At 37.6% G+C, this 23,987-nt stretch overlaps 2 protein-coding genes across 2 annotated transcripts in view; one reads left to right on the top strand and one right to left on the bottom strand.

The window, feature by feature from the left end:
* Positions 1-10,817, top strand: part of plagl2 (pleiomorphic adenoma gene-like 2) — a 45,504-nt gene extending 34,687 nt beyond the window's left edge. Inside the window, exons 2-4 of the mRNA XM_082144500.1 lie at positions 2,828-2,972; positions 3,095-3,519; positions 4,600-10,817. Of these exons, the coding sequence (XP_082000626.1) occupies positions 3,212-3,519; positions 4,600-6,049 (1,758 nt within the window). The 5' untranslated portion in view covers positions 2,828-2,972; positions 3,095-3,211 and the 3' untranslated portion in view covers positions 6,050-10,817. The remainder of the gene's footprint in view (positions 1-2,827; positions 2,973-3,094; positions 3,520-4,599) is intronic.
* A 476-nt stretch (positions 10,818-11,293) lies between these two features.
* tm9sf4 (transmembrane 9 superfamily protein member 4) lies at positions 11,294-23,319 on the bottom strand. The gene is made up of 18 exons (XM_082144499.1): positions 23,256-23,319; positions 21,619-21,726; positions 21,218-21,317; positions 20,911-21,079; positions 19,867-20,011; positions 19,473-19,596; positions 18,225-18,343; positions 18,023-18,134; positions 17,870-17,940; positions 17,638-17,770; positions 16,077-16,158; positions 15,913-15,988; positions 15,720-15,803; positions 14,929-15,104; positions 14,783-14,846; positions 14,530-14,649; positions 13,946-14,035; positions 11,294-12,885 (listed from the first exon to the last, which is right to left on the bottom strand). Exons 1-18 carry the CDS (start codon positions 23,286-23,288, stop codon positions 12,736-12,738), a joined length of 1,956 nt encoding a protein of 651 aa, XP_082000625.1. The 5' UTR covers positions 23,289-23,319; the 3' UTR covers positions 11,294-12,735.
* Positions 23,320-23,987: the final 668 nt, after the last annotated feature.

Raw genomic sequence — 23,987 nt, 5'->3', positions numbered from 1 at the left:
CTCTTATACACATACATATGGAGAAACGTACTCCTTTAAAGTCAACATCAATTGTCATCTGCAGCTCTTTACTTCTATAGTGACATTTCGAAATAAAACAAGATATTCAATGAGGGGAAAAAAGACTTGATTTTATCAGCTGGGATTTGATACATGCCAGAATGAACAGAAGACTTTTTTTTTTGTCTTTGGAATAACTTACATTGATGGACCAATCATGATAAGGAGAGTGTATTACTTTCTTGTTGACTTTAAGGGGCAGTCATGCATTCATATACCGTTACAAAGTTTGGGGTAGGTAGATTTTTTTTTTAATGTTTTTGAAAAGACTCTTATGTTCTCCAATACTGCATTTATTTAATCAAAAATAAATTCAAAACTATAATATTGTGGGGGAAAAAATACAATTCAAAACAGTTTTCTGTTTTAGTATTTTAAAACGTATTGTAGTCTTGTGATGCAAAGCTGAATTTTCAGCATTATTTATCCAGTCTTCAGTGTCACATGGTCCTTCAGAAATCATTCTAATATGCTGATTTGCTGCTCAAGAAACATTTCTTATCAATGTTGAAAACTTTTTGTAACATCATTCTGAATAAAAGTATTTATTTCTTTAAAAAAAAAAAAAAGTTATACCGACCCTAAACTTTTGAATGGTATAAAATATAAATTGGCTATTAAAAGTATATAACAAAGAAATAGTCAGTAGTTGATTGTTTGGTTATGAAGTCTGTTGTAAAAATTGTTTTTGTAAATGTTTACATTTTAGGCTCATGTGACTCTGCATTAATAAATGTGTGGTCAGCAGGAGACAGGTGGATTTTGAACTCTAACCAAAAGGGTAATTGACTAGAGGTTTATGCTTATGAGAGATATTAGTGAAGAATACTAAATGCAAAATACTGATTAATACTTAATACAAAAGTAATGCATCCATCAGGAAAGGGACCATATTTTAAATGCTCAATACTCAATACTAAAGAAAAGTAATGTAACAATTAGTAAAATATTAGTAGTGTGACATTGCTAAAGCAAAGGAGGTGCATGAGTGAATGATTGATATGCCAGTAGCATTAGAAGGGGTGGTTCTGCGGTGGGTTTCCTGCTGTATGAGTTTGGCTTTATGTACAACTTTCATTATCATACCATATGTCATAAAAACAATGTGTCTGCATTGATCAATGTGATCGTATTTCATTGATGAGAGAATACAAAATTACAAAAATAAACTGTATGTTGATGTTACGTGATTTTGAGCATACAGACCGTGTGTAAACAAAGCCTTGATTCTCAGTTTTATTAACTGAGTTCAGAGAGACTCATAGCAGTTTGGGGATTTCCCTTATGTAATATGAGAGTGATGGTGAATGATCTTGGTTGTTAACGCAGATGCAGTCCTTGCAATTCATTACTATAATTGGTTTTGAATAGAAAGTGTCAAATGAACCGAACTCTTGACGTCATTTGAACCTGGATGCGCAACAAAAGTGCAAGTGTGAAAGCACCCTAAAAAGCCAGAAGTCTAGCTATGGATCACAATATCATCCTGACATTTAGTATTTGAACTAATACATCTAATTTATTGCCTGTCTGTAATTTGTACATGGACTTTGTTTTGTTTTAACATGACAATTTCAAGTTACATTTTATTTACTATAGGCTTACCTTTAATGGAAAGTGTCAATCGTAGGTCTTGTTACTGGTCAACATTGCTCTTACACTGTTTTAATAATCTTTTTGCAATAATTAGTTCATTAGTCATTTATTTTTAAAAGTACAAATATAGTCTTTCGGGTATAATGGTCATAAAAATACCATGCATAATAATTATAAAAGAATTAGGAACATGTTTTTGTGTAGCATGTCACACCGCTGAACGTCATCTTGCCAAAAGTACTTAATGTACTTCATTGTACACCTGTAAGAAAAATTTTCATGATTTATCACAACAATTTCTTTTGTCAGATCAACTTGGATAATTCATGTGGTTCAGATAACATCATATTTTTAGTTTCTGTTGATTAAACTAATCTCCTTCATTGTATAAACTCAAACTTTTTATTTCAATGAACTCAAAATCTTAAGGCAACCATGGTTACTTACTTTTTACAACAATACTTTTCACAGTGCAATAGATAATGTCAATAAAGTAGAGATGATGATGATTTTAAAATCCTTCTTTTTTTTTTTTTTACCAAGGGGTAATCATGTGATTTAATTTATTTGCCATTCCTAGAGGTAGATTTGTGTGCTTTAGGATTACATGAGCCTTACACTGGAGTACATGTACACACATGCATGACAGAACATGCAAAGACACACAAACACCTTGATTGTTAATGCGGTATAGCAAGGCAAGAATTGCCAACTTTGTTACTACCCAGTTTATTAATTGTTCTGTACATTACTGCCCTCTAGCTAGCATAGTGAAACAAGTAAAAATGTTTAGAACAGCATGCCCACAGGCTGACATTTCACCTTCATGTTGATGCAAGGAACCCATAAATAATGATTTTATTGTTCAGTTTAGAAATTATATTAGTGCCAGTGTTTCAAATATAATTGGTCCTTTTAAGGTAACACTTTAAAATAAGATTGTATATATTTAACATTAGTCTATGAATTAACAAAGTATTTATCGATCTTGATAATGTTAACATTATTAAAATTGATTTATATTGTTTGTCAGCTCATAATACATGTAATGGTAAAATATACAACTTTTAATTAAAAATGAAACATGTTAGAAATAAACATTAACCAAGTTTAATAAATATTTGAAAACAAACACTAATCAACATATATCTTCTTTCTTATTTTATGATAGGGTGAAGATGATGATGAGCACTATTGTCACCTACTTGTCCCCAGTCATGGCAGGTGGGACTGGATGAGGGTGTGAAGGTAAACGAAAAAGACGGAAAAAGCACTTACAATTCTTTTGGGAGACAAGTTTTCAGCACATAAAAAGGGTAAGCTGTCTCCTTGCATGTAAGAAAAATCATAAATTGACATGCTTAAAACAAAAGAAAAAATCTGCTTCACCTTGTCGTGTTTGTTTATTTATTTTTGTTTTTGGTCACATATTGTACAGGTAGCAGACAATTTAAGAGCCTGCATCCCTGAAAATATCACCGCAATATTGAACTAGAGCCTGGAAGGCAGGGCAGCCACGGCCGAGTTTCAATGGCAACGGCACCCTAGGGCTGCCATGGCAGCAGCTGCCGCCGATGCCCCGAACCACATTGCCACACTGACGCTGGAGGACGAAGATCGACGAGGCGCCACCAAAGTGTTTGGAGGTCCCGCTGCAGGGAGGACGGAAAGAGAGACCGAGAGCGAGAGAGAGAGGGAGAGGGAAGGGAGAGGCAGTGGGAACGAGTGTTTGGTGTGCGGTGCCCTCTTCAGCTCACAGGATAAGCTCCGGCTTCACGCGTTCTGTCACGCAGGAGAGAAACCTTTCCACTGTTCCCAGCCCCATTGTCCTAAGGCTTTCAGCTCCAAATATAAGCTCTTTAGGTAGGTGTTACTTGCATATAAAGGCCCGATATATTTCATGCGTAATTGTAGAACGAACAGATGTGACGTCATTTTGAACTAATTCTTTCTAAAACAATTTGTTTCAATGGTTTGAAATAGCTCGCCAGCATCAACTTTCTGGAAGACTTTGCGCCGACTGTTAAACACCTTCAAACAGCCACTGGTCTGTGACGATTATATAATTTTCCAAGGTTGAGGTCAGACATAAATGAGATGAAAAGGAACTTTGTAAATAAGGGCCTTAGGGCCTTGTCTTATTATTGAGAGATAGATACGTGGGTCTGTGGCTGTACCATTGGAGAAAGTGTAACGTCCAACGACCTTGATAACCAATCACATTACAGTGTTGACGTCATTGAATTCCTGTCAGATTTGTGCAACAGTCAATCACTGTTTGCGGAACCATAGAAATTAATGAAAAGTGCCGTCGCAAAATTGTCTGTGACTTCTCATAAAACAGCAATTTTTTATGTGTAAACTCTAAAAATGGATCAATCCAAAACAAATGTTTAATGACAAACAAGATTAGCCGATTCTCTGTCAATTCATTAAATGATAATCTGTTTTCCCACAAAAGCAAGTTTATTCAGCATAGTAAAGCCTCTCCTCCATTGACATCCATTAAAAAACTGCTTTTAATCTCCTTCCCTGTGTACCGCAGCTAAACTCTGCAGGACAATCCAAGAGCAGGATTGGACACCTTTGGTATAGTAGTCTATACTTAAGAGCAGGGGTGTCCAACCCAGCTACTGGAGGACCAACTTCTTGTAGAGTTTAGCTCCAACCATAATTAAACACACCTGAACAAGCTAAGGTCTTTAGGCTTACTAGAACTTCCAGGCAGGTGTGTTGGATGAGTTTGGAGCTAAACTTGTCTGGAAGGTGGGCCTCCAGGAGAAGTAGACACTCCTGTTTTAGAGGGTCCCCTGCAGTCTGACATGAACTCATGAACATGTTAAATACAACATTTGAGTTAGTTTAACAGATCTACAGATCTATGTTCAATTTGCCTTTGTTCATCATTCTTTAGCTAAAGTCTGTTTTTGTCTTCTTTTGTAGGCATATGGCCACACACTCCCCACAGAAGACTCACCAGTGCTCATTTTGTGAAAAGATGTTTCACCGCAAAGATCACCTGAAAAACCACCTGCAGACTCACGATCCCAACAAAGAGGCCTTTAAGTGCGAGGAGTGTGGCAAACACTATAACACAAAGCTGGGCTACAAGCGCCACATGGCTATGCACTCAGCCACAGCTGGTGATCTTACCTGTAAGGTGTGCTTGCAAAGCTACGAGAGCACACCTGCACTCTTGGAGCACCTCAAGAGCCACTCAGGCAAGTCTTCGGGTGGTGCCAAGGAGAAGAAACACCCCTGTGACCACTGTGATCGTCGATTTTACACACGAAAGGATGTTCGCCGACACATGGTTGTACACACGGGACGCAAAGACTTCCTGTGCCAGTACTGTGCCCAACGTTTTGGGCGGAAGGACCATCTGACGCGACACGTCAAGAAGAGTCACTCGCAGGAGCTGCTGAAGATCAAGACGGAACCTCCGGATATGTTGGGTTTACTTGGGTCTGGTTCTCCACCTTGTGCGGTGAAAGAAGAAATAAGCCCTATGATGTGTAGCATGGGACCTACCAAGGACTCGATGATGGCAAAGCCTTTCCACGGTGCCACCCCTTTTCCCATGAGCATGTACAACCCTCATCATCTCCAGGCCATGTCCAATCCAGGTGTGGGCCACCATCACTCATTGGTTCCAGGGACTTTATCCACTACCATGGGTATGGGCTGCCACATGGAACCTCCGTCATCACTGCATCACCATCACCCACATCATCATCACCATCACCACCCTCACCATCACCACCACTCCCCATCTTCACATCAGCAGCAGCCTTCCCTGCAGAACCAGCAACAGCAGCACCCTCAGCCACCGCCCAAGTACCAGCTCGGATCTACCTCATACTTGCTGGAGAAGCCCCTGAAGGTGGAGATGGAGAGTTTCCTGATGGATCTTCAGAGTGGACTCCCAGTTCCTCCGCCATCCTCAGCTTCGCCCAATAAGGAGGGTTTGGAACCTCCGGTGGGATTGTCGGATGACCTTTGCGGGGACCCCCTCATGTCCAAGAGCCCCGCTGTCATTGCTGAGTCTTTGTGTGCTGCTAACATGGACTTTTCTCATCTGCTGGGCTTTATTCCACTAAATCTGCCACCCTATAGCACCCCCATGAGTTCAGGAGGACTGGTAATGGGTTACTCCACCACCTCCACAGTTTCTTCTTCTTCCTCCTCGTCGTCAGCATCTTCGCATGCTGTCGAACCACACTCTGCCTCGGCCACAGGTGCAGTGCCTCTTACCTCTTTGCAACCTCAACCTCAGGAGCAACCAGGCTCCGGTGGGGGGCTCGGTCTTGGGCCTCTGCACCCACTCCCACCAGTGTTCAGCTCTAGCCTCAGTACGACCACTCTGCCTCGCTTTCACCAGGCCTTTCAATGAGGTCCCCACACCTGCCTGGCCAGTTACAGGGGCTCAGGGCAGAGGAGAATTAGTGCTCCCCATTGGGGTATGGAAATAGAACACTTGAACACATAGAAGCCTTGAAGGGTTAGTTCACCCAAAAATTTAAATTCTGTCAGTAATTACTCACCCTCATGTTGTTCCAACCCCGTAAGACTTTCGTTCATCTTCGGAACACAAATTAAGATATTTTTTATGAAATCTGAGAGCTGGCTCACTCCTTCATAGGCTGCGAGGTCATTTATATCTGCCATCCCAGAAAAGTTAGTAAAAGCATCGTTAAAATAGTCCAAGTGACTACAGTGGCTCAACCTTAAGTTTATCAAGCGACGAGAATACTTATTGTGCGCAAAAAAACACAAAAAATAACGTCACTTTTGGCCAGCATCACACACGACCAGCGTCGGCCAAAGTGAGCCTACGTTCTGACGTACAACCCAGAAGCGCTCACTCAGAGGCCCACACAGAAGAAAATTAATTGTTTTTTTTGCGCACCAAAAGTATGCTCGTCGTTTGATAAACTTAAGGTTGAGCCACTGTAGTCACTTGGACTATTTTAAAGATGTCTTTACTAACTTTTCTGGGATGGCAGATATCGATTACCTAGCAGCCTATGAAGGAGTGAGCCAGCTCTCAGATTTCATCAAAAATATCTTAATTTGTGTTCCGAAGATGAACGAAAGTCTTACGGGGTTGGAACAACATGAGGGTGAGTAATTACTGACAGAATTTTCATTTTTGGGTGAACTAACCCTTTAACAAAAGCGCACAACAGCTTTTTAATGAGCCTGGAGGAAAACAAGCATATGAAATATCATGGAACTTTTATTTAGGCTGTCTGGATTTTAGCTATGATTTTTTTAAATACCCTTTTGAACCTCTCCCACCATCCCCTGTCCTACAATTTCGTAGTTAGACAGCAGCATCAGTAGGCCTTAAGGCATGGTACTGCATACTTTATAAAGTAATAATATTAGTAGAAAAAGGAAAAGATTAATGTAGAAAAGTTAATCTGTCTTTGAGACTCTGAAAGACTAGTTTGAAGTGAAATATAAATTTTGTTTTCTTTTCCAAATGTGAGACCTGACTCAAAGTCAGGTAATAGTTGCTTGCCCTTAAACTTAAACTGTCTTCTTGGCCAGGAGTGGAAGAATTAGTGAAGGAATGAAGGAGTGAAGTTGGTTATTTCCACAAAAAATATATATATATATTCCGCAAATTTAAGATTCAACAAGACTCAATCAAAATTTAAGATTCAACAAGACTCAATCAAGTAATTATCATCACATCTAAATTTCAAAAGCAGTTTTAAAAAATAATACTGTGTAAGTGATTAGATGAAAATATCATCTAAAAAATGTGTTCTTCCAGCTTTTTTAAATGTGTGTTAATACAAATGTTGGAATGGTCAGTAAGTAGTTTTTATGTGAGAGAACATAGAAAGGCAAAGAGGGTAAAAAACTGCACAATATGTTCACTTGGTACAATGTGACCACTGACAGAACTAAAGCAACATCATTTTTACGTTAAATTCTTACAGGTTTACAATTTTTTTTCAAAAGAAGCACTTTGTTTACAGCAGAAGGCACTTGACCTCTTTGGGTTGCCAATGTGACCCACTGAAATCCCCTCCCTTTCCCCATTCAACCTCCACGCTTCCTGAAAAGAGACACATTAGACACACACAGACACAAAGTTCAAACAACCATCAATACTCTAAAATCTCTCAAATCTAAAAATGGTTTTCCTCCTTCCAGCACTAATTTTAAGTCTCCGTGGCGCAACAGTATCTCACTCCCAGATCCTGACCTCCCGATCATATATATATATTTTAAAAATTAAAGTATTTTAGGCAGGTTTTTATTTTAGAGAGAGACATACATTATGATAACCCTGGTATATGTGAATGGAAAAAAAAGACAAAACAAAAACAAGAATATTTTTTTGCAGTGTACGAAGTACCACATCTGAAAAAATATATTATAATTGCTTCTTTTTCAGTATATTTTGTAATTTAGATAGTTGTATTAAAAATTGCTGATGGATTTAAAAAAAAAAAAAATGTCTAGCAGGTTTACATAATTATGTATCTTGCATCATATTGAACAAAATGGATGAAGTATTAGCGTTTCCCTATAGCTTTTCCTGTTCCTTGTTTTTCCATGTGAGTCAAAGGAGATGAATAAGGTGGGATTTTACCTGCATATAATAGACTAATAGTGGCATAATCCAGTAGAATGGACTAGTCTTTATTCTTTAGAGCATGTACTAGAGGCCCATAATGTGATCCAGGTTTCAGTTTGCGTTTTTTATTCTCAGTATTCGATCAGACCCGACTGATGCTGTCTATTGGTGTGTTTGGTTGTACAGTTTTTAACCTCCGTAATAATTTGCACCATCACACTGAAATGTCTGAAACCACAATTCCAGTTGCTGTAGGTTCATTTAAATATTACAAAAACAGGACTTCAGAGGGGTTTTGTCATGTAATCTCTTCTAAGTTGCCATTTTCCAGCAAGTGGACTGCACAAGTTCTTACCAAATAATCATTCATTACCAATGGCCATGTGTGTAAAGAAACCGATGATCAACGTACCAGCAGTGAAAGCAGTGCCTGATACAAACAGATGTATCTCTCTCTCTCTCTCTCTCTCTCTCTCTCTCTCTCTCTCTCTCTCTCTCTCTCTCTCTCTCTCTATTCACCTCATCCCTTTGGGTAAATCTATTCTGTGTCCACATCTGTGTTTGTAGTGAATGTGAATATCTCACAAGCAGGAAAGACCGCAGAAAGGTAAAAGGCGAAACTAAGACAAAACAATATTATGCTGCTCTGGAAACATTTTAAACTGCAAATGATCGTTTAGCCGAAAACATGCACAGTAGTACACGTGAACTGTTTGTCCGTTTTCTCCGTTTTTTTCAGCTGCTTTGATTCGAATGAACATTTTATGAAAAGGGTCTGAAAGAGACACAAAGAAGTCACCAGCCTGGTCTTTGACATTCAAAGCATGGGACATTTGATTGGGATATTGCCTAGTCGTTTTGTCATTATATTATTTTCTGTTTGTTGAAACAGGACCTCAAAACAGCACAACGCATCACCTCATTTATTTGTTTTTCATACCAAAAACCTGGGGAGAAGAAACTTGTTTTTGCACAACTGACATAAACGAGTAATTGAGGACGTTTTTATATTGTAAGAATGATTTCTTAAAATAATTGTTTCATAACAAAGCCAAAAATATTAAGTTGTCCCTACGCTCTGCTGTATTTATAGGCATTAATGGACTTTTGGACACAATTTTACGATCTATAAATCTAATTAAAAAGTTAAAAGGAATTAAAAACGTCCTTTAAAAGGAATTGAGTTGAACATTGGGAATGTGTACAGATACAGTACATTTATAAAAATTGGAATTTGAAGCTGTTCAATTTATTTGTAAGAAATAGGAGTATATTATGTTTAACAGGATAAAACGAGGCTTTTGGCAATTTTTGAGTTTGTCCTCCCCGGGTTTTCTGTGAGCTGATCTGAATTCTAGCACTTTTAAACCTTTAAAAAGAGTATTTTTCAGCCTTGTATGTTTGTATGTTTTTAATTTTGTATTTGATCTTGTATGTGCCATTAGTTTGATGTGTAGAGTTTAGTCATCTTTATGTAATTGTTGTTTTTTCTCCTTTCTCCAAGAGTAACAGTATTTTAGATAGATTTTCACTAATATTAACCACATTGGCCATTTTTCCCCATGTTGTCTTGTCACACATTTGAGGAAGTCATTTAATGTTAAAGTAGATTTTGTTAGAGTAACATGCTTAGAATAATTCTCAGTGTCTGACAAAATCATCATCGCCACAAACCAACGAAAAACCTTCTCCAGCTCCATCTATGACTGAGGTGTTTTCAATCAACATTAATAATAACAAACCGGCAGGTTTGACTGGTGGGAAATTTCCTCCATCTCTCTGCCGCCCCCCCCAAAAAAAGCACTTTTGGTTTAAATGAAGTTTTATAAAACTGCCTGGATAGGTGGAGCTCAGCATCCGATTGTAGGTTTTTTCTTTCTTTCTTTTTTTCTTCAAAATACCAGCAATATTCTGCAACAGAATTAGTCAGATTTTCCTCTTTTGTAGCAATGCACTTGTCCTTTATTCCCAAAATACTAGTCGGTTCCTACAACAAAAATATTAAGGGAAATTATGAGGTAACCAAGCTAGGGCAAAACAAAACAAAATCTGACTTTTAAGAAAAGGAAAAATGATTAAATACAATGCTCTTCTGGCTTTTAGTGAGAAAATGGGTACGTCCGCAGAGGACAAAATCCACTTGTAGTTTGATATATTTTAGCTTAATGTAAGTCTTGCATTCCAAGCTTTTTATGTAACTTGTTTAGCAATATAGTCGTTTTATTTTTAGTACTTGCTTATTACCACGACTTCTGGACAAAAAAAAAAAGGTGAAAACTAAAAAAATGGAATATTCATCCTTACACTATTTTATATAACATGGAGATGATGATTGACAGGACGAATTGTACAAAATAAATGCATAACAGAGATAAACAGTGCGCTTTTTTTGTTACACAGCTCACCTGTGGTCAGTTGCTGCATTGTAAAGTTGACAGATTTGTATATTGGTTGATCCAAAGAGATGACATTACAACAAACCTATTTACTTATTGTACAGTACATTGTACCATTTGACTTTTAATGTGTTATGTTAAAATGATTAAAAGACAAACCCACGGTTTCATATTTCTGGTGTCCTTTTTTAAGCGTTTGATTTCCTGTCTGCAGCGGTGGGAGAGGGTGCGAGAAGAAACCGGTTGGTCATGGCTGAAAACTGCCATTCGCATACCATACAGCCAGAGCAGGAAACCACACCACAGCGCACAAATGAAAAGACAAGAACGGCTCAACTCCAAGTAATAAAAAACTGAGCTATAGCCAGGCTTAATTATAAAGCATATCTCAAACCTATACTTTTACATCTCAAAGAGTTGTTTTAGGCCCAAAATTCCCACCAACAATACATAATTTCTCATGTGAAAATGACTTAAATCTGGAGGAATTTGAGGTTTTACAGTCGTGTCTTGCATTCCAAGAACAGCTAAGGACTCGGACTTCCTATTCTTCTGAGAAAAACACTCGAATTGGAGAAAACGGTCATTTGTAACATCCTTGGCGAACAATGTTCTCAACAAAACCTGGAAGGTATTTCAAATGTCAACATATTGGCACTTTTATTGTTTTATACATTATAAATGGACATTCTTAGAGAAAGGGAAAGAAAAATTAACATGCTTCTGCCTAAAACAAAGACATAATGGGGACAAACAGCTCCACACAAAAAAAACATAAAAAAAAAACTAAAATGCAACAATATAAAGCACCGTATTTACACCATTAACGTACACAGACCCATCGACCCCACGCAACAGGAAGGATAAAGTACTTCTGTAGAAAATATATTCTGTAGTCCTTGCATTTATTCATAAAGTCACCTGTGAATTCAGAATCCACCAAACCAAAAACTGACCAAAGCGTATGATGATGATGATGATGTTTGAAGACGACAAATGAAGCCAAGGAAATAAAGACCGGTGTTTTAAACTACTGAATCTTGCAGCTACTTCACTTTAGGTCAGAATTTGGGGGACCTAAAAATTATATAACCATTTAAAAATAAATCTAAAAAAAGCACCATGGATGCAAGCAAATATACTGCTACCTGCTGGGCATTGCACACATTTGTGTTGACACCCTTGCATTTTGGGGTAAATCCACCAAGATACATCCGTTTGTGGCTACAGCAATAGTCCATAGGTGAAATACCCCCATCAAGGCATGAGAAAAATAGGTTTAAAAGAAAAATGCCATGTCAAAAAAATACTTATTCTATGTTGTGAAGTGGGAATATACTTATAAATTGTAGATTTTGAAATGGACCTGTTAAAATGAAATATCTAATTAATGCGTGACCATAAAAGCAGACCTTTTTTTCAATGGCAAGGAACAAATGAACAGAAATAAAATGATACTGCATCGTTATCAGAGTATTTTAGGTCTAATGACCAGCAAGCACAAGGAAACAAGGAAATCTACTTCTTTTTTTAATGTCCTTGCATCATCATGTCTTTACATCCCATAATTCCAATCCATGCCAACACAATGACCACACATTCACACAAACACACACACACCTCAAGACAACAAGCATTCAAGAACTCAGTTCTGAATCAAAGACATGGGAACAAGTTGAAATTAAACGTTATATTAAAAGGACACAAAGTTAATTTGTAAAATGATATAATATGCAATTAACCCTCAATGCCTTCAAAAGGATAAGACCCAGCACAAAAATCCAACATCCCCACCCAAACATAAAGAGAAAGTCAATCGACACACTTTGGCCCATGTTGTGTGTGCAAAAGGATATACAGACATTAAAAATGGAACTGTTCATGTTGTTTCTCTACATCTTTGCTGAGGCAGAGAGCAGGACAGAAAGGTTTTGAAAACGGTGTACAAAACACATCGCTGTTCATTCCTCCAATCCATAGGGGGGCACTGCTGCGCCTCACGCCAGCAAATCACACACGTCAGTGCTTGCTTCACAAAACAGAAGAAAAAAAAAAACACGGAAAAAAAAAACTGAAAGAAATATTTCAGTCGATTTTGACTGCGGCATAAATTTTCCGTATGAACACGTATGCGGCGTAGAAACCAATCGTTCCCGTTAGCAGCCAGAAAGACAAAACCATCAGGGTTGTGTAGCCAAAATACAGCAGAGAGGGAATGAACTCCACAATGTCCAGCTGAGGGAGGAAGAAAGAGACAACCATGTAAATGCTGAGTACAACAAAACAATGAGATAAGTGTGCAATTGGAAACTAAAACAGACAGATCTCAATCTTCGACTTAATTTAACTAGAAAACGTCAAACTATTTGAATTGACACTGGCTGCGTCCAAAATCACATACTCTTGAGTGGGTACTTATTTTCAGTAAGTAATCACTTCAGAACCACTAAACAAATATGTTCTATATGGTATGAGTGTGTGTAGTATGAATGTAATCCGGATGTACAACATTGCCATGCTGTTATCATCATGTGACAGACAAGCGTCAGTTGCGTCGCTTCACTGCCATTCACAAATCCTCTCCCGTGGCCTCATGGGATAGTAAAGTGTCCATCATATGCAGGCTTCAGAATCCCGCCGGAATAGTAAGAGTACTGTGAAGAAATCTTATCGGACATACTACTTTTGTCACATACTTTTTTTTCACCTAATATATAGTAGGGAAGTAAGCGATTCAGAGGCAGCCACTGTATCCATCTCTCGTTTTTAGCTTTTGCACTCCAAACAATTTTAGACTAAATAGTTCTCAAATTGCATTTGTGCTCCATTACTACAGCAGACAGACAGATTTTCAACTAAATTAAATAACTTTTTTCCGGTCACCCCAAACAATCTGTCTATCTTCCATTGGTTGGATAAAAAGGTAGCCCCGCCCCTCAAGACTACTGGTTGAGCAAAAAAGCTAAATACAACATTTTTCAATTGTATTTGGGTCCTGTTCAGATAACATAAAATGTAAATAAGCCCCCAATAAATTTATTTATTACTCAATTACATTATTCATAGACACAACTTCCATAAAATCCCCAATGTTCATGTGTGTGTGTACGATTGTGTGATAAGAAAACAGAGCAGACTGTACAGTGTACAGTGGGATTGAATCTATTCTACAGTTAATACCACTTTAAGCTTAAAATAATGTTGTTATTCCCTCTGCCATAAAAAATTCTTAAGGTGCTAGATCAGAAAGACACTACAGAGGTCTACTGTAAACCACTGATGTAAAGATAGTTACCTTATTGACAAAATAGAAAACAGCATAGACTAGGACGTAAAAGGCAGAACCTCCAGACACGAGAAACGTCCTCCACCACCATCGATAGTCCTGTAGGGGGAGGAGCCACAATGATTGACAGGTATTTATTCAATGTCTACTGACAGTGAGTGAGCTCTGTTCAAGTTCTACTGGACTAAGTGTGGAAACCATTGCCATTTTTGTTTAGAGATGATTTAGCATGCATGGTGGCCATTCAAATGAGGTGACCTTTGCTTTTGTTATCATAACTCTTAATATTTGCCTATTTATCTTCTGTAGGGGTGAGTGTATTTGTGTGGACAGTGTGTCAAAGATTATAGACCTCAACCGGTACAACAAGAACAGCAAATAAATGGCACAGAGCAGCACTTTGACACACAATGTGGGCAAAATGTTCACTACAGAAGTTCCTAGTGTGGATTTATGGTAATGTAAGAATCACATCTGAACTGTATTACCTGTGGTGTTTTGTTTAATGTATAACTACATAACAATAGGCAAATATTTACTGCTAGAAGTACTAAACGGCTCAGTTCCCTTTTGTTCTAGGATCATACACCCACCTCAGCACAAAGCTGGAAGTACACCATCACGATGCTGATTTGAGAGCAGGAAACAACAAGAATTATGAAGACAAGGAACAGGAAGCCAAACAGGTAATAAAACTGGTTTTCCCAGATAGCCTATAAGAGAGTATAACACACCACAATGAGCTGATATTCATAGATTCGCTGAAAAACATCAATACAGAAGTGCATTTAATATGTTGTACTGGATGTATGCACTTTTAAACGGTGTAGGTTTGATTCAACTTACACTAAAGATGAAGAAAAGCTCGATAAACATGGCGCCGAATGGGAGGATTCCCGCCATCAGGATGCTAAAGGGAGAGAGCAATACAATCCCATTAAGCATGCACTGCTAATCAACTACTCACAGACAATACAAAGAGCGCCACTTACCCGACAAACTTGTTCATGTACCAGCGCTGCTCAGGGACCTGACGGGGGATCTGATTGGTACGAACTGGATTGTCATACGGTTGTTTCCGGAAACCGAAATAGTAGCCCAGGTACACGAGAGGCATAGAAATACCAAACCACATACACAACAGAGCCAGCATTGTAGTGAAAGGTACCTGAAATATATGAAAACAAGATGGCAGTCAGTTTACAAGAACATTCAAGCTGAATAAGAGGAAATGGTTGAGGGCAGCCATCGACTTCCATAGTAGAAAAAATACAATGGAAGTCAATGGATACCGTCAAATGTCTGGTTACCAGCAATCTTTAAAATATCTTCTTTTGTATTCAACAGAAGAAAGACACTCGTACAGGTCTGGAACAACTTAATGGTGAGTAAGTGATTTTCATTTTTGGGAGAACTATCCCTTTAAATCAGTCTAATGATTCCTTTACTGAGTGAATCCATCATCAATAGCATCACCAATCTACCGTATGCTAGTTTAATAGTTTGGGGGTCAAGATCTATTTTTTAAAGAAATTAATACTTTTATTCAGCAAAGATGCATTAAATTGATTGAAAGTGACAGTTAAGACTTTACATTGTCACAAAAGATTTCTATTCTAAATAAATGCTGTTCTTTTGAACAATTCTTCTCATTAAAGGATCCTGAGGGGAAAAAAAAATTATCGTGGCTTTCACAAAAATATTGAGCAGCACAGCTGTTTTCAGCATTGATAAGAAATGTTTCTTGCGCAGCAAATCCACATATTAGAATGAAGATACTTACAGCGCCAGAAGAGTGCTCTCCCCAGATGAAACAGTTCAAAACAAAACAGATGCTAAAGACGGCAGCTGGGTACAGAGTTGCCGTCTAGAAGGACACACATACACAATGTCTTTTATTTCTTATTCTTCCAGCAGGTGTAATCTCCAAGCTCAATTATTTTGATGCAACAAATGTTTCAAGAGTTTGTACTCACACAGAAAGCTCCTTTCTTCCATCTGTGGCCTTTAAGAGTGCGGTAGAGTCTTCCGGCGAAGTATCCTCCGAACAAACTGCAGGACAAGACATGACGCCGACAGTTTGAATAGAGCCGCGTATGAAATTGCAAAATCGGACAAGTAGTTTTTATTGTGCATTTACCCCATGAACATGAAGAGGAAGCAGGCTGTTGTCATGAGAGCTCCTCGGCTGGATGGAGACAACATCCCCAGCATAGCCACAACTACAACACACACATGCGCAGTTTCATTGTATTTAGAAGTCACGTAACAAACGTTTAAGGAAAGAACATTCAACAAGAAAGGGATACATGATAGCACTTTATCAAAGGGATTCAAATTCTGTGGAAACATGCAGTCTTCTGGAGTTGTATGGCCTAGGATTGTGACGGTACCAAAATTTCAGTAGTCGGTACCAACACCAGTAAAATTGTGTGGTTCTCTGAACATATTTCCATACTAAAAGTGATGGAAGTAGTTTAAAAAAATGTTGTTCTGTCCGTTGGTTTTCGCGGTCAATCATCACAATTTCCGATTCAATCGTGCATTTAAATATGGTTGTCAATCCAGAAACTTCGCAGTGTACTTCGCAGCATGAAAAACTTAAAGGTGAACTAAGTAACTTTTTTTACCTTAACTGAACAGCTTCGGAGTCATTGGAATGGTTATATTACTTATTTCGGGTTGAATGGTGGTCGTTTCGCACCCCCCTGGTGCCCGTGAGTGGAAAATACGCACTTGCAACTTTGAGCCGGCGGGCCGCCGGCCGCTGCGTCAGGAAGTCTCGCGTGATATCAGGTCTCGCGATGTAAACAACTGCTTTACGGCCAAAAGAAATCTGCTAAAATGCTGTCATTATTGCGCTCCCTCACGCTGTCCGAACCCGAATGAAGAAGACGTTTTAAAGAACGTCCCATCTGCTTTGATGTCGTTGATCTATAGCCTCTGGCGTCTGAGAATCACCAACGAGTTTTTACGACAGTGTTGTCAAATATCTATTCCGAAGCTGTGGGGGGAGCTCTAGAGAGGAACCTGCGAGCAAAAAGCGAGAATACAGCGAAGAAATCCCGAAGCTACTGAGTGCTGCTTTAACTTGTATTCAGATTATGAATGGGTATTAAACAGAAAACAAGAGCCTCTCTTTATAATCCAAAGCGCAAGTTTATTGAATTCTTTGAAAAATCTGAAAAACTACCATTTACATTGTATTTACTCTTTGTTGGTCATAATGAAATGATTTGCGAGTGTGCGGTACACGCCAAACAAAACAAAACCTTCTGACTAACTTCCTGACCTCTGATAGGCTAGTGTGACCGCTTGTAAAAACACGCTATAAATAGAAACCCTTGACACTCAGAGAGTGCACAAACAAACACAAAAGTGCTGGAAAGTAGGGATGTGTGCAATGACTAATTTTATTAACATTAAAACTAAAATTTTGCAACTTGCTATTCAAATAATCTTACCCTAATTAAGTCTAACCCCAATTAATTTTAAAATGTAACATTAACATGACAGTAATTTAAACTTAGCCTTTGTAAAAATATAAAGCAAAACATTAAATGTGTAAGAAAAAAAAAGTAAATGACTGGTATTTCCAAGTTGACTAGCGGTGCGTTTAACAACAATAGAGTGGATGCAGATTCCATATGGCCTAGTCATTAGCAATTAGCTAAAACAAAACAAAAAAGCATAATACTCACAGATAACAATGAGAATCATGCAGAAGAGCTGGATGCCAGATCCCAACAGGGAGCTAAGTATCATGGGATACTGAGGTGGGCGGAACACATCACCATGGACGTTCTTCCAACCAGATTCCTCCATTGTGTCCTCCTATAAACAACAAAAAAGAGAGAAAGAGAAAGCACTGAGGTAACATTATATAAGATGAATATCAGAGGGCAAGCAACCAGTCAGAAAGTAGCATCTTACAATGTCATCTTCTCTGTTGTAGTTGGCAATGTCCTTCCTCAGCGTCCTTATGATGATCATACTCAGGATGCCTGCAAGCAAACACTTACTTAGATGCCATTGCAATCGAAAAGTGCTTTGACAAACCGTTTTTTAGATGAAAATCAGTCACACCTGACAGAAAGAACACTACGACTACAGAGTTGACGATGGAGAACCAATGGATCTGCACGTCACTCATGGTGAGGTACGTGTCCCAGCGAGACGCCCATTTCACTTCACTCTCCTACAATGAAGAGAACAGCTACTTATGAAACCAAACAAAAACATGTAAAGCACAGGCAGACGTCTTGATGGAGGAGGCGACGCGTCTCACCTCCCAGCGCACAGAGTAAGTGAAGAGAATGCTGTTCTCTTTGGATGGGTCGATCTCCTGAGGGACGGGGGCAACCGTTTCAGGTAATGTGCATTTACCTCGCTCATCTGCTTTTATATCTAGAACATGTGAGAGAAGAATTCATTTAATGAATAAAAATTTTTTTTGCAATGGTGATAGTGTTTTTAGATGTATACAGTACAGTGTTTTCAACATACTATGCATAATAAATTAAATGAATAAATATTTTAAATTAAATTAATTTAAATAAATATAAATATCTAAACACACTTCAAAAGTTTCTTCTGCCCACCAATGCTGCACTTATGTGTTAAATACAGGAAAAACAGTAACATTGAGAAATATTATTACAATATAAAATACCTCTTTTCTATTTTGATATATTCTAAAATGTTATTTATTCCTGCGATTCCTCTGAATTTTCAGCATCATTACTCCAGTCTCACATGATCCTTCAGAAATCATTCTAATATGCTGATTTGCTGCTCAAGAAACATTTCTTATTATCAATGTTGCCAACAGCTGAGCTGCCTAATATTATTAAGAAAACCTAGATACTTTTTTTCAGGATTTAGAACATTCAAAAGAACAGCGTTAATTTGAAATAGACATCTTATATAACATCACAAATGACTTTACTTCCACTTTTGTTCAATTTATTTGTGTACTAGCTGAATACAAGTTCTGACCACAAACTTTTGAATGGTAGTGTAAAAATAGAAACAAAGTAGTAAACAAATGTGTGTATTTATATATACTGTAGAGTATTGGAGTGACAACTTCAAGAATTGTGTAATCATTACTGAAATAATTAAAATTCAAATAAAACAAAAGTTATTCTAAAGAAAAGCTGGTAGCACTTTACAATAAGGTCTCATTTGTTAACATACAGTGAGCTATATATTTGTTACAGTAATTATTCATCTTTGTCAACATTAGTTAATAAAAATACAACTGTTCATTGTTTGTTCATTTTAGTTCACAGTGCATTAACTGTTAACAAATACAACATTTTAATTTAATAATGTATTAGTAAATGTTGAATTAACATTAAGATCAATAAATGCTGTAGAAGTATTGTTCATTGTTAGTTTATGTTAATTAATGTTAACAAAGAAAACCTTATTGTAAAGTGTTACCGAAAAGCTTTTTTCTGTTGTTGGACCCATCTATCCAGATTTTTTGATTTGTGCAATTTTAAATTTCACTGAATTACTAGTGACTTACCTTCTAATTTGACGCTCTTTGGCATCACCTCGAAACGGACAACTCTGTAATTGTGTTCGACATCCTCCTCCACCTTTTCTTTGTGGTAGTACAGGATGAATGACAGATGGTTGTGCAAATAGAACTACAGAAGGGAACCAAACAGCATGTGTCAACCAATCATGAAAAAGAACAAATAATGACATCAAATACGATAAGATTTATTTATTTTTTAAAAACCAACAGCCATTTGTTTTCTATATTAAGTTGATAGACACAATTTTCTGTTATTGAAATCAATGTCAATAAATTAAAGATGATAAGTGGTTGAGGTAACAAAACTAATTGCTTACTGTCTACATATTTAAACTGCCATAAAATTGAGCTAATGGGAAAAGATGCTCTTCAGGTTTACCTTGTTATTTTCAGAAAAGCCGAGCCTGTAGCCATGCTCGAACTGAATATCCTTCAATGTGTCCTTCTTCTGTTCTTCTTCCGTTCCCTCCTCTTTGTTGGGATAAAGCTCCAGCCGTGTGGCCACAGGGAGGTTATCTGCAATGCTGTTCATATGCATGACCTATTAATCAAACTACTACTGACAGCTTTAACTTTACAGGATAGGTGAAATATGCATACATTAGAATATACAGCATCATTTTTTTTTTTTTTTCAAGTTTAGCGTCTATAAGCTTTTTTAATATTTTTGAAAGAAGTATCTTATGCTCACCAAGGCTGCATTTATTTGATCAAAAATACAGTTAAAACTGTAATATTGAGAAATAAGATTACAATTTAAAATAGCCATTTTCTATTTTAACCTATCGTAAAATGTAATTTATTCCTGTGATGGTAAAGCTGAATTTTCAGCATCATTACGCCAGTCTTCAGTGTCACATGATCCTTCAGAAAGCATTAAAATATGTTAATATGTTGAACTGCTGCTCAAGAAACATTTCTTATTATTATCAATGTTGAACACAGTTGTTCTGATTAATATTTCTTTGGAAACCTTGATACATTTTTTTCAGGATTCTTTAATGAATGGGAAGTTTAAAAACCAGCATTTATTTAATATAGAAATATTTGTAACAATGTAAAAGTATTTACTGTAATTTTCAAATAATTGAATGCCAAATACAAGTATTAACTTTTTTTTTTTTACATTTGAATGGTAGTGTAAATAATTTTTTTTGTAAATTACATTGTTCATGCAAATCACACTGGTCTAAAATAAACGTATTTGCACTGAGAGACAAATTGCGTTGAGCATTTGAAATTTTACTTTTGAAAATAAATAAATAACACTTTTCAGGAAACCACAGGAATCAGCACTTTGTATTGGGCCTCTTTCACGAAACACGAGCAGAAAAAAATTGTGTAAACTGATGCATTGCAAGAGACTAAGAAAAATGTTGTGCTTTCATAAATGCAGAATGGCGTCAGTAGAGGAAGGACTCACAGGTGGATATAGTACTCTTCTTGGATGCGCTCGGCTAGCAGCTTGCTCTCCTCCACGGTGAGTTTGATGGGATCATCTGGCTTTTTACACAACACCTCACATTTCTTGTCCAGGTTCATGAGAACCGTGTAGAGTGTGTTTACGATACGGTCCCCTCGCAACACCTCACCTGGTCACATATCATCATCATCATCATCAAAATGAGAAGCATGTCATGTTAATAAGTCAACCTTCTAACTTCAAGCGTTAGTTTTCTGTCACCTAGCTATACTTAAAAACATCAGACTGCAGTGAAACATCAACTTACCGAGGTTCTCTGCCTTGTAGACGATGTTACCAGGCTTACAGAAAGGAAGTGAATAGTACTCATAGGGCAGCTGGGTTCTGGAGCTTGTCAATTTCACAGCCTGGTAATTAAAAATAGGTATATGTTAGAAACACCAAAGCACAAATCTAGAAACCTCTGGAGAAGGAATCTGTGGAATGAAGGATAATGATTGTGTCAAACACAGATGCATGGATCTAGATTGATAAGAGCTGGGCAAACATGTCTGAGGAAAACAGGTGGTCAATACAATAGTAAATGGCAATGTCTAGGGTCAAAAAAAGAAAAACAGCAATGAAAAGGAGTAATTATGTCTGAGTAAAAAAGTAACCCCCTTTTTTTGCAACTCAAATATATATATAAAAAAAAAAAAGAGGCCTCACCTTTATTTCAACAGGGCTGTTCTGGTGGAAATTCATGGGCGCAACCCCAGGTACATAAAAGGATGTTACTAAAGGCAGCGTGGACACCAGTAACAGTGTCCACATCTCCTACAAACACACAAAAAAAAACCCACAGAAAGTCAATTATGTTCAGTTACCTATCTATAACCTTGTTGCAGTGCAAAAACAGCACACTGACAGTCAACTTGTTTACATAGAAATATACATCCACATGGAACCGTTACTAGGGTCGGTCAGTGCAGTGCTGAAAAAGAAAATCCATATTGTTGAGCTCTGTTGTTCAATCAGATAATGAATGATCTGTAAACCACCTCAACAGTTAAACAAGGTGAATCTGAAACAACCTCTAAACAATATTAATACAACTGAATAAACAGCTCCAACTTTATCCAAATAAGCAATTTGAGGTTGTTATCTATTACACAGTTAAAGTCCTCAGATTTAATTGGCCGAGCATTGTTTCAACAGATAATGTGAGCTATGTGGAGCGGACGCGTAGTGGAGTTTGCCATATTAAATGCATAAAAATTGCAGTGAAACAGAAGTAAAGACAGATGTTTTCTTCCGTATTGTTACGTGCTTCTCAGTGAAACATTTTCAAAAAAGAAAAAAAAACTTAGTGTGGGGACTACTAAAGCATCTATGCATTAGTTGTTGATCAGATTTTGAGATGTGGTCGCTGCAGATGTGATCGTAAGAAAGGGGCGGGGTTTAAGCAGACTAAATGATTGGAGAAGTCCTGCATGCATCACCAGAGAGTAGTCCGCCGTTTTCACTGGAAAGTCTAGTTATGACACTCTGATTAAACATTACCAGGTAAAAAAAAGAATCGTTCACATTACGACTTTAAGCCAAATCACACTCACACATTTTATTATCACAAAAAGAATACAATTTACACTTAAAATCAATAACGTGCCCATTTATTTACTTAATTTGTAAGTTGTAAGTAATATACATATAATATGCCATGATTTTTGCGTCCTGATCACAATGTCGGGTTATTTTACGATGACGACCCAATATTTCTTACAATATTACATTAATAGTATCCAAAACCTTCTTGTTAAGCCGAAACTCTTTTTAACTGTCCACGAGTGTCAAAGACCACAATCACAAACAGTGTCATCCGGCAAGAGCAAAACATTAATACATTCTGGAGATAATTTAGATAACAACTGTGAATTAGTCACTTTATCATCATCATCATCATCACATTTGCTTTGATTGCGAGAGGCAGTGAATGCTAAAGCAGCGCAAACGCATTAGCCTGACTGACAGACTCCATCATGTGATGCTGTTTACCATGAAACACAGTCGCGTATGTTCGAGTAAAGAGAGCTGTCTGCTTCATATGGCATAGGTGTTAGATTAGATGAGGACATTAACTCTCACTCTTCGCAAACACTCGATAATTAGCTGCCTGCTAAGTGTTTAGGCTAGCCGGCTGCTTTTCAATCGGATTCCACTGCGCGAAAATTGCAAATCATATCACAAGGCACACTCACAAGAAGCAACATGAAACAACATGATTTTACGCAATTCATCTCTATCCGTGTAGAATTGACCTTTTTGTGAATTAGAGCAACAGAAGAGACTTTAGCATAGGTACTCACCATCGCCGCCGCCATCTTGAATACACGTGTCATTGCGGACGTCACAGGAAGGATGTCAATGCGTCATCATGCTGCTGTCATTTCACTCTCAAAGCCTACAAGGATATTGACACATCAGGGAGGCAACATTTTCAAAGGTTTCAGGCTTTTAAAATGCAATTCCTTTTACGAGGCATTTATTATGTATTTCCTAATTTCCCATATGCAGATTTTATGTCCTTATTGTTTTATATACAGGCTTACTACACTGCGTACCAGATGTGGCCCTGATCTGGGCACTGGGCAGACACTATGCTGCTGCCTGGGTCACTTTTTCTTTTCTTTAATGGTCTTTAATTCATTGTCATTAGTAATACAATAATCAAGCAATAGCAGAGGTGGACAGTAACAAAGTACATTTACTTGAGTAGGCTACTGTACTTAAGTACACCTTTTGAGTATCTGTACTTTACTTGAGTATTATTTTTTCTGGAAACTTTTTACTTTAACTTCACTACATTTGAAAGACAAATATCGTACTTTTTACTCCACTACAATTCTGTCAAGGTCCTTGAGTAGAAAGTAACATCAGTCAGTGGATGAGTTTTGTTGCAGGGGTTGCATTTTAGTTGAAAACAAAAGTCGGGTTGACGTCAGAACCCTGCATCTGATTGACATCAGAACCCGACGTCAGATTGACGTTGGATATTGATTGAAAACAAAAGTCGGGTTGACGTCAGAACCAGACTGATG

This window comes from Leuciscus leuciscus, assembly GCF_965113295.1.
Source record: "Leuciscus leuciscus genome assembly, chromosome: 18".
NCBI lineage: Eukaryota > Metazoa > Chordata > Actinopteri > Cypriniformes > Leuciscidae > Leuciscus > Leuciscus leuciscus.
Note: the sequence above shows the minus strand (reverse complement) of the source record. Positions and strands in the feature narration are given on the sequence as shown.